The 13992-nt window shown below is 39.1% G+C and overlaps 1 protein-coding gene across 7 annotated transcripts in view; it reads right to left on the bottom strand.

The window, feature by feature from the left end:
- Window positions 1–4606: 4606 nt before the first annotated feature.
- Window positions 4607–13992, bottom strand: part of MBOAT2 (membrane bound O-acyltransferase domain containing 2) — a 143223-nt gene continuing 133837 nt past the window's right edge. For 6 of the 7 annotated variants that reach the window (XM_050753917.1, XM_050753915.1, XM_050753914.1 and 3 more), the window contains 4 exons: window positions 10555–10619; window positions 8976–9108; window positions 7008–7159; window positions 4607–5386 (listed from right to left, as the gene is read on the bottom strand). In XM_050753917.1, the coding sequence (XP_050609874.1) occupies window positions 5161–5386; window positions 7008–7159; window positions 8976–9108; window positions 10555–10619 (576 nt within the window). In that variant the 3' untranslated portion in view covers window positions 4607–5160. Of the gene's footprint in view, window positions 5387–7007; window positions 7160–8655; window positions 8708–8975; window positions 9109–10554; window positions 10620–13992 lie in introns of those variants that run through there. The other variant, XM_050753920.1, reaches the window with a different exon arrangement.

Genomic DNA, 13992 nt, shown 5'->3' with positions numbered 1-13992 from the left:
GTGCTGGGATTACAGGCTTGAGCCACCGCGCCCGGCCAACTTTTGGTTTTTCATTGTAGTATTTCCCTTTCTTTTTAGTGTGCAATTTGATACAACATGGCTGGAGAGATGGCAATGCATCACTGAGGAAGCTTCAGACAGTGGTTCTGCATGGGTCATTACACTGTAATTTATAGAACATACAGTCTTAGTGTTGTGTTTTTTCTTTATAAAAGTTGTACTTAAAGAGTTATAATCAGTTTTAAAGGCAAGACAAATTAGTTGGTGTAAAAACTGTGTATTCAGGCTGTGTTTCACAAAATTTCCCAGTCAATGGCCTGTGCAGCGTGTCAGTTCTTTATTGGGGTTTGCATAATGTTAAAAAACCTATTAAAATAAATATTATTTTAAAACGTACAAAAACATTATTCAGCAGCCTACCAATTAAAATGTAATTGGCTGCAACCTCTGTACAAGAAAAGCCTCAAAAAGCAGCTTAAGCATTGATTATAAGAGCTTTCCTACAAAATACTTATGTGGAAAATTTCGTTTTAAAATTTCTGTTGTAATCAGAGTCTCTATAGATAGATTTGACATCCTAGTGTGGCAGAAGAACACTGTAGAGACCCTCTATGTTCTAATCTTTCACACTCAAATTTCAGCATGTACTTCTTTTCTTGAACACAAATCTTTTCCTTCAGCATTGGGAGCACGCATTGATCAAGAAACCCACTTTTACAAGGGCTAGCAGAACAGAAATTTCAGCATCTAAGATGAGTGTATCAATGACCAGCCACTCATTAAATGCACACTGGGTTAAGTGCAGCAGTTTTATAAGGTATGGAGGGCAGTTAAGATTACATCTCACAGTGTTATTTAGGATTCTGCACCTATATTAAATCTGATGTATTAAGTTTCAGCCAGGAAGAACTATTCATGCCTGGATAAAACTCCACAAAATACTAGCTTATATCTAAAACTCTGGACAAATTTTTAGCTGACACAGAAATAGTAGGCACTATTCTGAAACAATCAGTCGCTCAAGTAGTTTTTCTTTCAATTATAATGTAGAACTGTTAAAACCAATTAAGTAATAATTGTGAACAGTTGATAAGGAAACAAAAAAAGTATAAATGTCCAGATTTGTTCATGAATATATAAACTAAATATTTACAAGGCATTAATTTTAAATAGGAAAGATTTTTGTCCTAAAATTGTGATCTAGTCCTCGAGTAAAAGTATACATTTATAATTATTTTAATGTCAAAAATTTTAAAGCTATTGTTTTCTGGAGTTTAAAATAAGGTGTAACTAAAGTAAATATGCTTTAAATATCCTTGAATAACTTTGAGATGTTGTGCAGTGTTAAACGCTGTCCAGTAGTCAGTAATCTGTATAAAATATTCCAGAGCATGTATCTTCTCCAGTGTTACACAGCACACACAGAAACCAACAAAGCAGAGAAAGCAAAAGGAAAACATGTTTTCTTCAGCAGAGACATTTCATTATGAAACACTCATTGTAAGAGCTATTGCCAGTAGAAAAAGTATTTGCCATGCCTTCTGATTTAAGGGATTCAGAGGTTTCACTGTTATCATGACAACCTTTTGAAATGTCAGGGCTTTGAGCTCAAGGAGTACAAGTCAGTAACCATGACAATAGAGTGGACTGTGAATTTGCCCAACTCCTTGAATCCTACAGACCTTGCTAATGGCTCCATTCATGACACCCAACTGGTCCTGAACTCTTAGGATGAACCCATTTGCTTATGGCTGAGGAACTTGGGGTTTACAGGACAGGTGGCTCCTCCAAGTCTTAAGTCTCATGAAAGGCAGAACCAGAATGAAAATCCAGGTCCCCTCCCAGGTCAGGTAGTGCTTAAATGTGAGTTACTGTCACTTTCTAGAAACCTCCTTTCTACTGCACATTTTTCTTAAAAGTGGTATGTTTGGAAATCCTGTGTGTGTCACACATGGTGGAGACCAATAAATTTATTTTTGAATCAAATGGGCAGTAGTGGCTAATAAAAGAAGGGGTCACCAGACATTTGTGAAGCCAAATAAATCTTCTCTACCCTGCTGGATATTTCAGAAGCTAAATAAATTCCCCCAATTACCCTGAGTTCCAATAAAAATACTTATTTTAAAAACAGAACAAGCCACTTATAAAATGGTGACAGCTGAGGCATACCAAATTAAACGAACTCTGTTTCAAGAAAATGAAATTGAAGGATGAATAATTATTTTTGTTCATTTTTTCCCTGAGTAGTATATAATTAACCAAAAGTATAAATATGATGTTGATTGATCATCTCTGGAGTGATTTCATGATACCTGAATAGTGGAAAATATATAACATAAATATGCATTGAATCTTATTCTATTGATTTAAAAAAAAGCAAGCACATAATACAATGAATCCCGTTTCTATTTAACAGGAGTAGACGTACTAGTTTAAAATTCTTCTACTGTAAGTACTAAAAGCAAAATATTAATCTTTGTTATTATTACTTCTCCAAACTAGAGGAGAGCTATCCAAAAACCATTTCATAAAAATAACTAGTTGATTCAGGGGTATGAAAATCAGTCAAACTGGACATGGAATTATTATCTTCAAAGGAACCGGAAAACAAATCAAATATCTTGCTTTCTAGATGACGGTGCTAAGATTATATTCACTGAGCAAGAAATAGGTAACAGTGACTAAGGTTTACAGGCTGAGAAATAAAGTAAATTCAAGTAACAGAAATGTGATTATTTGTAAGTGGCTAGATAGGCTGAACCAAAAAAAAAAAAAAAAAAAAAAAAAAAAACACACACACAAAAACAAAACCCAACAAGTTTGTATTAAGCCTTCTTGTTTTCACTTATGACATGCCTGAACCTATCTTTTATATTCTTAATTTGTTCACTTTCTCTTAATAGCAGTTGGATTCTCTGCAACATTAATGAAAATGATCAAACATTTTACAGGGCAGGTACTTTCTGTGAATATTCTTTCTATTCTCTCACATTAAACAGCTAGCATAATTTTTTTTTCTTTCTTTTTTTTTTTTTGTGTGTGTGTGTGAGACGGAGTCTCCCTCTGTCGCCCAGGCTGGAGTGCAGTGGTGCAATTTCAGCCCACTGCAACCTCCACTTCCCAGGTTCAAGCAATTCTCCTGCCTCAGCCTCCCAAGTAGCTGGGATTACAGGTGTGCACCACCACACCCGTCTAATTTTTGTATTTTTAGTAGAGATGGGGTTTCACCATGTTCGTCAGGCTGGTCTCGAACTCCTGACCTCAAGTGATCCACCTGCCTCGGCCTCCCAAACTGCTGGGATTACAGGTGTGAGCCACTGCGCCCAGCCAACATAATTTCAATGCATGGGAAAACACAGGAAATTTATTTAGTTATCGATCTTTTCCTGAGAAGGAATGGTAGGGTTAGCCTTATCAGCTGGAAAACACTTACTTTTAGAGAAATAAAAATAGATCAGGATATTTCTAAACTTCAAAAAAGACACATTCCCATTTTTGCTGAGACCTCAAAAGCTGCAAGTGCATTTACTTTTCCTTTCTGCTTTAAATGAAGTATTATATAGCATAAGCCAGATGGTTGCCTTGTCCTTAACTTCATTTGCAAATTTATTAGTGACCCCACCCCCGAAAAAACAGAGAGAGAAACTCATCACAGAAAATTTGCATTTCATTAAAAATGTAAGGCAAAAAGTAAAAGTAAGCTCCATACATAGATCAAATAAAGGTGAGGTCAGAAGGCTTTGCCCCCTTCCCTCCCACAGGGCAGGAGGAACCATCTGGGGCTGAGGCTGCTGCACTGCCTGGCGTCAAATCCCGCTCTCCTGCCTTCAGCTCCTGTGGCCACCACAGTCCTCTGTGGGACTGCAGGAGACACCTAGTAATCCAAGGCAAGATTAATCATGGTAAAAATGGCCCATAAAATAAAAGCACATTTTTCCACTTACAGACCTAAAACTCATTTTAGTAAGAGATCACAGCAAAGTTTTAATATGAGAAGAGTTTGAAAATGAATTTGTATTATTCTCAAAAAATGTCACCCAGACTCAATGACTTTCAGTTTTCATTTCCCTAAAAGTTTCCCAAATATGAATTAAATTGTCAAAGATAAGAAATTGATTAGCCAGATAGTAACCTACCTGGCGGTTTCTCTTTCAAAACCTTTGAGCAACCTACCGATATTATTTTCAAAGCCTCTTTCTAATTCTACATAATTTATGCCTGATAAATTTAGTTTAGAAGTCCAAAGTATCACAAAGTCATTCCACTTTTTGTTTAAGTCTCACATGATGGTGCAGAGCCCTGGCGTGGGGGAGAAGCGGCCTTGCAGAGCTGTGGCTCCACCCTGTGCATTCCACTGGAGGCCAGGCAGTGCTTCTTCATTCCTGCCTTCCTTAGTCACCTCTCTCTTTTAAGAAAAAGAATAAGCTTAAAATATCACATTACCAAACCTTTCATTATGTTTTAAGAAATTCCTTCTGGAAGTGCTCTTTGACTGCACAAGGTAATTAAACTCTCCAGCAAAATCAGCTACCTATAATTTGGCGTCCATTAAATGTTTGCAGTTTCACTATGGATTGTAGTCATTTGACATACTTTAAGAAAACCCTTCAAATACTGAGATGTTTATTGCATTTTAAAAAATCCACATTCTTAAATATCCTGTTTCAAATTCCTCCTAAAATCCTTTACAGCACACAACATCAACTACTGCAATAGCGTTCTCACAATATTACACTTGAAAATACCATTTAGGAACAATATTTTAGGAAATAAGAGGGTTTAAGGCAAGACATTCATTTGGAAAAGTTAATTTCTATCATCCAGATTGACACGATTATTTTTCCACCTCTTCAGTGCCTTGGGATACGCAACGTACATTCAGCAACAGGGCACGCATGTGACCCTAGGACAAGTGCTGAGGCTGGGAGTACCCACTGAAATATGGAAATATTCTTACATAAGGCGTGGCCCACGGGGATATGGCATGGGAGGGCTTGTTGCACTCCATTTCCGATCTGGTGTACAGGAAATTCCTTATCTATAACTGTCCATTTCCCCCCAGTCAATCGCTTTTCCAACAAACTCAAACCCCTTGAAAAGGTGCTAAGATTGGTTTCTGTTAACATCAAAAAAAAAAAACAGCCCTCGGAGCCTTGCCGATCACTGCTTTAGTGATGAATGTCTCGAGGCTATTTCTTGATTCTGATTGCAAACATTGTTTGTTGTAGAAAAACTGTTCTGTCCCAAAGAATTTTCTCCTTCATCAAACTTTTTGGATTGTGAGAGCTGAATGTTTTCATGTGTATTCTTTCTTCTTTGAGTTTTTTTCAACGGCAACAACAATAATACTAAGATACCAAGAATGTGCAGGCAGTAATACCAGGAGCTAAAAGAAAAAGGGAAAAAGCTTATTCAAATGTGATAATAATCCTTAATAACTGCCCGCTTGTCAAAATGTCCCGTGGCCCACCTTAGGATGTATTTGTTTACTACATTATTCTTTTATTCTTCCCCCTCAGGAGGAGAAACCTGATAGTGTAGGCCAGTGGGTATTTATAGCACTGGATAAACCCAGGCTGATTAGAAGCCTGATTTTCTAGATAGCATATTACATTCCTTTGTAAGGGTCATAAGGCCATGGTTAAACAGAATAAAAACAAAAAGGTACATATTAATACAGGTAGCCATCTGAAAATCTCCCCAATTCACAGAATCAAAAGTTGAGTCAACAAAGAAAATGTGGAGATAGTTAAGACTTTTACCAGTCTGGCCTCACCTGCTATTTACTGTCTCTAAGTTACAAATATTCTAATGAGGGGAGTGACAGAGAAGCAATATTGCTTCTTGATGGTTACTTCCATGAAGCAAAGAAAGGCGACATTATTAAAAATATTGAAAACATCATTTCTCAAATTATATAAATCGAATGTAACCTAAACTGTATCTATAGCTGTAAGTCCAAGTAATTCTGAACAAAGTACCTGGGATAGAAAATCTAACCAACAGCCCAATCACATTTTTAAACATATACTAACATTGTTAAAATGGAAACTTTAGCAGGACTTACTTAATGTCTTCCTGTATAATTATTGTCAAATTTGAGTCAGTAATTTTTTGACTATATACTCTGTGCTAAGTGATTCTAAATGCTAGAGTAATAAAGAATTTATAAAAGAATAAAGTTTTTGATCTCTAAAATATCACCATCTAATATGGGGGAGTGGAATTTGGTGGGCAGGGAGAGGAGATAAGTAGATTATAAAAATACAGAATTCAAGACAAGACAATTTCTGTAACATACAGATCACCACAGTATCAATCAAACATAAAAGACACAGTGAAAAGGAACAAACAAAATATAATTTATTTTCCTTCGGCTGGGTGTGGTGGCTCATGCCTGTAATCCCAGCACTTTGGGAGGCCAAGGCGGGTGGATCACGAGGTCAAGAGCTCAAGACCAGCCTGGCCAAGATGGTGAAACCCCGTCTCTACTAAAAAAAAAACACAAAAATTAGCCTGGAGTAGTGGCGGGCGCCTGTAATCCCAGCTACTTGGGAGGCTGAGGCAGAGAATTGCTTGAACCTGGGAGGCGGAGGTTGCAGTGACCGAGACTGTACCACTGCACTCCAGCCTGGGCGACAGAGCGAGATTCCGTCCCCCCCCCCCAAAAAAAAAAAAAAAAAGATAATTAATAATTCTTTGGAAATAGCTAGTTTTTTCCCTAAAGAGGTTCAGGACAATTAAGCTAAGAAGCTTTCTGTTAAATTTAGGAGAGGTTTGAGGCAGTGGTTACCTGGCTGAATCAGTCATCTGAGGGGTGAGTAGTATGAGTCATTCCACAGAGAAACGCTGAGACTGCTTGATTCAGAATTAAAAAGTAACTGATAATGCATTTATCAGTAGGAAATGTGGCTGTGGTACTATTTTTCCATTCTATCCAATAGCAAGAACCTTTCTTTTGAAAATAAAGTTATTCCCACTGACAAAGTTTTAAGAGTAACACTTACCTGTAAAACATGAATGACGGTTTTATAGAAAGAAGTACGAATGGCACAACTGTGTAACTTATTGCTACTTGAGTTACTATCCATGTTATAACATCATAAAATAATTTCAGTTGGGAAGGTTCAATGAAATAATGTCTAAAGTTATTTCTCATCTGAAATAAAGAAACAAAAATATTTGCTGTATCTTTAAATTAACATTACTTATGCAATTACACTGGTGATAGCAACTGTTGGAAGGATGTGGAGTGGAGTAACTGAAACTCTCCTATGTTGCTAGTGGGAATGTACACTGCTACTATGGAAAAAGTTGGTTCTAAAAAGGCTAATACACATTGTACACACTGTGTATAAAAGAGAGGAAGTCACAGGGAAAACATAAATGACTGGTGAGTCTGGGTAAAGGGCATATAGAAGTTCTTTGCAACTTTTCTGTAGATTAGATTCTGTAAAAGTTTCAAAAAAAAAGTTTAAGACAACACTGCCTAGAGATCCTTAAATCATATTTGGTAAAATATCGTATATAAATAAAGTTTGGTTTACCTTCATCCTTAACTCTTATTTAACCTCTGCATTTGTGAAAGACAAACTTGGCTTTGCTAATGTGCAAGTGCATGGTGTATTTGGGGAATGACAAGTCAATCTAATGGAAGCAGAGAATTCATGTATGCATAGACACTGGGTAATTCTAGAGAGGCAAATGGGGGAAGGGAGGAGGGCATTGGTAGAACTTGAACACCAAGTGGGGAAGAAGCCTATCCTATTCTGTCTGCAATGGGAGGGAGTTAGGTACAGTTTTTAAGCGCAAGAATGGAATGCTGAAAGCCCGTACCTCAGGACAAATGGATTTGTCATTGGTGAACAGGATGGAATCAAAAGCAGGTGACTGCTATGGCGGTGAGCTAGGCAAGAGATAGCAGAGCCTAGCCACTAAGAATTATGGGTTTTGCTAATGTCCTTCCCATGCCTAGAATGTCATTTTCTTCCCCATTGTACTTCACTCATTATTGAAATAACTTTCATCTCTCAAAGTCTAGATCCAAACACCTTCCTAATGGGGCCATCTCTAATTAACCCAACCCAAAGAGACTTCTTCCATCTCTAAACACCTATGCGACTTAGTATTTATAACACCCACGGAATCTGTCACACATGCCTTGTGATGCACATGTGTGTACACACACGCAAGCGTAAGGTATGTACACACACATACACCTTATCCCAAATTAGACTACAAACTACCGGAAGGTACCCTTAGTCAATACTTCTTGAAATTTCCCTCATATATCCCCAAAGTACCTCAAAATGGAATATAGTAAATATCTGCTAGTTTGTTAAATGAAACCCTCTTACCTGTAAGTGCCATTAGCAGCTTGTTCAAACGTGGTTTTTGTCACGTCACTTTCCTCTAACTGCTTTTCAAGGGCTTACACTAAATTATCCTTCTCCTCACCTCTCTCACGTCACCAACCTAATTTCTCAATTGTTTCCCAAAATATTACTCTAGGTTCTATCTGGGCAAATACTTTAGAGAACTGTGCCCACTTCCAGTGTGGCTCATCCACTGTCTTGGCCTCGCACAGTCTACTCTTCGTCTCAGAGAGGATTCAAAGGTTACAGCTTTCAGGAAACATTTCTAAAATAAACCTACCCATTCTGATCATCTTTATTTAACTCAGTTTTTATCTCTCCTTCAGAAAATTCTGTAAAGACAAAGTAACATTTTGTGAGTGCCTCCTACCTGCCAGGCACATAGAAACATGTTTTCTCCTCACAGGAACTGGGCGTGGAGCCTAGCCCACGGTGAGTGCTCAGCAAACACGCACACAGTTACACACTTTGCTTCTAGTGGAAAGGACAATACTGACTATGGCCAAGGAAAGAGGGTCTACCTTGTAAGAGAGATGTACTCAGCCTTTTTAACAGTTCAAGTGGACCATTGAATTGTAAAATAAAATTCTTGATACTTACAGCTCGTGCTGCTAATGTCATTAACACCCCTGTTAGAAACGTTAGATAATATCCTGGGTATACCCCGTGCCAAATGGCAGAGAGAATGAACGTCTGGATAGTTGGACTGAAGGAGGTTCGTTCATAACACACCCTAGAAACCATGAAAAACATGGAGAGCCAAGCGGAGTGAGTGACCCGAGTTTACAAAGCCTGCAATGATCATTCTTTTATTACCTGACAGGATTTAGGGTAACTAGAAAAACAAATACAACTTATCTTAGGCAATCACTTCTCTATGATCTCAGGAAGGCTATAGCTATTAAGTGTCAAACTTAGGAACATAAAGTTAATTCCTATCTTCTTACTGGTATATATAGTAACTTAAATGGTCATTTCTAGTATTTGGGAGTCTATACAATTCACAAAAAGGATAAGGTTACTTTTATCCTACATTATTTTATTTAAAAAAAAAACATCAATAACTTTCAAATGACCTAATAACACTACTCTTTCTGGCAGATAGACTGTGCTTAGTCTACAGTTTTCCTATAACAGAGATAGAGAACGCAGTGAAAATAAAGTTTCCCTAAGGTATCAAATTTAAATTATAACAATAACAAAAAATAACACAACAGATTAGCTCAGAGGATCTGCAGCCACTGGGGAGACTCTGCCAGGCACTGTGAAGAGATGCTAGCGTATGCTCGCCATCTCAAGGGACAAAGATGTTTCATTTGTCATTTTAAAAAGGACACTATAAAAGAAGGCTGCTTAGCGCCCTATCATTATAGGGGCCGTTTTTAATGAAGTAAGTTCAAGATAGGGCAATGTGCTCACAGGGACGGTAAGAGAACCCCTGGGCGAGTGCGCTGTTCCCCAGCTCTGTCCTTCGCACCTGTTACTCCACCCAGCCTGTCTTGCCTCTACCTTGCCCTGTTGAGGAGACACACTCCTGACACAAACCTCTGCTCAAGCATCCACACTCCAGGAATTTCTTCCTGCATCCCTCTGTGCCCTCACTGTTCCTGCTTTCCCTCTCCTAATCCTCACAACAGGGAACAGCACGTGTCTGATTACACCACCGTGTCTTTAACAAAACTGCAAACTCTTTCACTTTCAGGAGCTGAGTCTTTTTATCTTACTCGTCTTTTTATCCCTTGCCTAACAGATAAAGATTTGTTGAATTGAAATATTTAAAACCGGGACTGTTCTGGAGTACCCAGGCATAAGTATTGTGCTTGTGCAGGCACTTGTTAATTTAAACCACATCTCTACTGAACGGGATCAGGAGCTGCAAAGGAGGATACTGGTGACCTCTGACATTGGCAGAGGCCTTTAAAGGAGGCTGAGAGGGCAGGATAGCTGCACCTGCAGGATAGCTGCACCTGCAGGATAGCTACATTCGTGACTCAAGCCAAAATAGTTCTCATTCGATACTGACTTGCTTAGGAGGAGGCTAACAGTGTTTCCTGGCTGACAGTGAGGTTACAATGTCACTCAACACTGTTAATTTAATCAAGAACCTGAATTCAATGAAGCTCAACCTCAAGAACTAGACGTCGAAGCACATCTAAAGATTGTTTTTGAAGGAACGCACCTTTTGAGCCAAAGAGCTGTCTGAATATTCCAATTATCAAGAAACATCTTGAAACTTGTTGACATCTGAAAAAAAAGGAAACTTTTTTCTTTGTGTCACAAAATAATGAAGCTTTAAATCTAAGTAATAATATATTATTATGCTAAAAAATTAAAACAAAAATTACTTAACAATGTTAAGTAATTGATTACTTATACTAATTGTATACTACCATTGATTACTTATACTAATCAATGGTAGTATACTGATTTCTCTTTCCTTAATCTTGTTTTTCTAATATGGTAACATCATTCTATATAAGACAAGTTTATTTACTGTTGGGAACATCTATGAGGTAGATGGATCATCACCATTTTCTCCTGTATGTTAACATTTACAAAGGATGTCATGGAATTCTTCCAGAGAAATTCCTGAGAGTGTGTACAAATGCCTGTCGATGGCCTCCCTCTCACACTGAAGACTGGGGTGCCTACCTCATTACCTCCTTCCCACCAAGCTCCGCCATGGTTCTGGGTGAAGCAGATGTCCACCGCAACATCCTGCCCTGCCATCGTCTCTCGATGCCCTGGCTACTCTCAATTCCGGTGCTGCCTGGCTGTGCTGCCCCTGAAAGAGTGGATCTGTACACCCAGATCTCACAGGGCGTCCCACCTTCCCAGCTTCCTCTCTCAAGTTACTCCCACTAAAGCTATTCTTTGATCTCAGAGGGGGCCTTTCATCTCCTACCCTGCTTTTATCCTATGTAACTCTCTCTTCCTCTGGTCTTCACTTCTGACCATTTTAGATTTTGTGTTCCATTATTTACTATTCTTATGTCAGAATCTTCAATGCTTTTGTTTCTTTTTCCTTTCCATTCACCTCCCTATCAAAACCCTAATTCCAGATCAACCACACTGTCCACTCTCCCACTGGTAACATTTGCGCGCTGAGTGCAGAGTATCACCACAGTTCAGACCTTTGTCTGAAGTTCATGGTTCATGGTTCTCCACCACGACTGAGCCCTCAACCCACAATCCTGTTTTCCTAGACAGTTCATTCTCCTGTTCCTGAAAACAGCTACTGGACTGAACCATTTGAAATTTTCTTTTCTCTTTTTTTTAAAATAAAGTCAAGAAGAGGTAAGTGTCAGCAGTTTCACATGATTCAACCTAATACCCCATCTATATCTCTGGTCCTATCACCTCCTTTCTCCCTCACAACAGGTAAGTTGGCCTCCTACTTTACAGAGACGATATAAAATCATCAGACTCCAATTCTCACCATCAAACTACACACTCAGCTGCACACATACTTATCCTGCCCTCCTTCCTGTCTTTATAACAGGAGAAGTGGTCCTTCTCCTTCAGGGCCAATCTCTCCACTTCCATCTTCTCAGGGACTTCAATGATCAATAGGTCTCTCTCCTTCAACTGTAGGAGAAGCTTCACACTCTTCCCTCCAAATAGTCTCCTACTCAGTAAACATGTTTTAATCTCTCCATTTTAAAACAAAATTAAACAAACAGCTCTCCTTAATTCCCTGTCCCCCTCAGCTACTGCCCTATTTCTACCCTCTTCCCTTTATGGGGAATGAACTCCTAGGAGTTGTATAATCTGGCCTTTATGACAATCCCTCTCCTGAAACTGTTGTTCATAAAACTATAAACAAGGATGGGCACGGTGGCTCATGCCGGTAATCCCAGCCCTTTGGGAGGCCGAGATGGGTGGATTGCCTGAAGTCAGGAGTTTGAGACTAGCCTGGCCAACATGGTGAAACACCCTCTCTACTACAAATACAAACACTGGCCAGGTGTAGTGGCAGGCGCCTTGAATCCCAGTTACTCAGGAGGCTGAAGCAGGAGAATCGCTTGAACCCGGGAGGCAGAGGTTGCAGTGAACCGAAATCACGCCACTGCACTCCAGCCTGGGCAACATAGTGACACTTTGTCTCAGAAAATAGATAAATAAATAAATAATTAAGGCATTTGTATCCTTCTCTTACTTGGTATCTCAGTGGCACTTAGCACTGATGACCATTTTTTCCTTCAGAAAAATTAACTCCTTTCTTTACTTTTTCTTACACTATGCACTCTCAGCAGGGGTGATATCGCCCCCAGGAGACGAAAATTGGTTCTTAAGGGGCAAAAATATCTTTTTTTAATGTAAGAAGAACATATATACAAACAGTAGTATATCAATAGGTATACAGATATACAGTGTATCTGTGGTATTAAAATTTTAGGGGGGAAATTATTAGGAAAAGAGTGTCTCAAAACTCCCCCTAAGGTGTTAATAATTAAAGGTCAGAAACACCGCTATATCCACCACTCAACTTCAACAATGATCAATTTTTCCCTCTCCTTCTCCATTTTTATTGCCAACACTGTTGTTAAGAATATTTCAAAGCAAATACCAGACTTCTTATTCCACCTGCAATTAGTTCAGAATGTGTGTCCAATAAATAAAGACTTTTTAAAAGACCATGATCCGACAAAATTAATAATAATTCCTCAACATCATCTAATCCCCCTTTGTATTAAAATATTCCTGATGTTTACAAAAGTCCTTTCCAGTTGGTTTGGTCAATCAGGATTCCAAAAAAGGTTCATCCAGTGCATTTGGCCAAAGCCTTTTAATCTGTAATAGCTTGGGTCATATGTCCCATAGCACTTCCCCTTTTGATCCGACCTGGTGTTTAACCTACTCTCTATACTCCACATCCCCCCCTAAATTTAGAAGGATCTAGAAATCCGATTCGGATTTGGGTATCTCAGCACACTTCAGTGATGGCCTGCATTTCTTACATCATCCCATCTTGGGCACTTACTGCCTGACTGCCCACTTTTAGCAACATTAGGGCTCATCAGAAGATCCAGCTTGACCTCTTCACCTCAAGTTTTGGTGTTGGATTTGGAATGTTGGAATGATCCTTTTCATAGGCTGGCAAAACAATGTTGTTGTTTTTTTTTTTTTTGAGACAGGGTTTTACTGTGTCACCCAGGCTACAGGGCAAGTGGCACAATCACGGCTCACTGAAGCCTGCTGAGCAGTTGGGACTACAGGTGCTCATCACCATGCCAGCTAGTTTTTGTATTTTTTGTAGAGATGGGGTTTTGCCATGTTGCCCAGGCTGGTCTAAAACTCCTGAGCTCAAGCGATCTGCCTGCCTCGGCCTCCCAAAGTGCTGGGATTACAGGTGTGAGCCACAGTGCCCAGTTAGTTTTCTCCTTTTTTCTTTCTGGCTACTCCTGAATTCCTTTGCCCAGCCTCTCAGTACTGGTGCTCTTTTAGAGACTCTCACCTCTTCTCGTTCTCATTCCAGGGCCTGAACTGCCAGGTGCTGACAGTTTCCAGATTTTACTCTCAAGCTCGGGTGCCTCTGCTGAGTGTCTGACCATGATCTGCCTGGTAGACAACTCACTAAGTCTGTGATTTGAAGATATTACCTCTCCCTTCAAAC

Source organism: Macaca thibetana, chromosome 13, assembly GCF_024542745.1.
Source record: "Macaca thibetana thibetana isolate TM-01 chromosome 13, ASM2454274v1, whole genome shotgun sequence".
Lineage (NCBI taxonomy): Eukaryota > Metazoa > Chordata > Mammalia > Primates > Cercopithecidae > Macaca > Macaca thibetana.
This window is presented reverse-complemented; position numbering and strand designations above follow the sequence as displayed.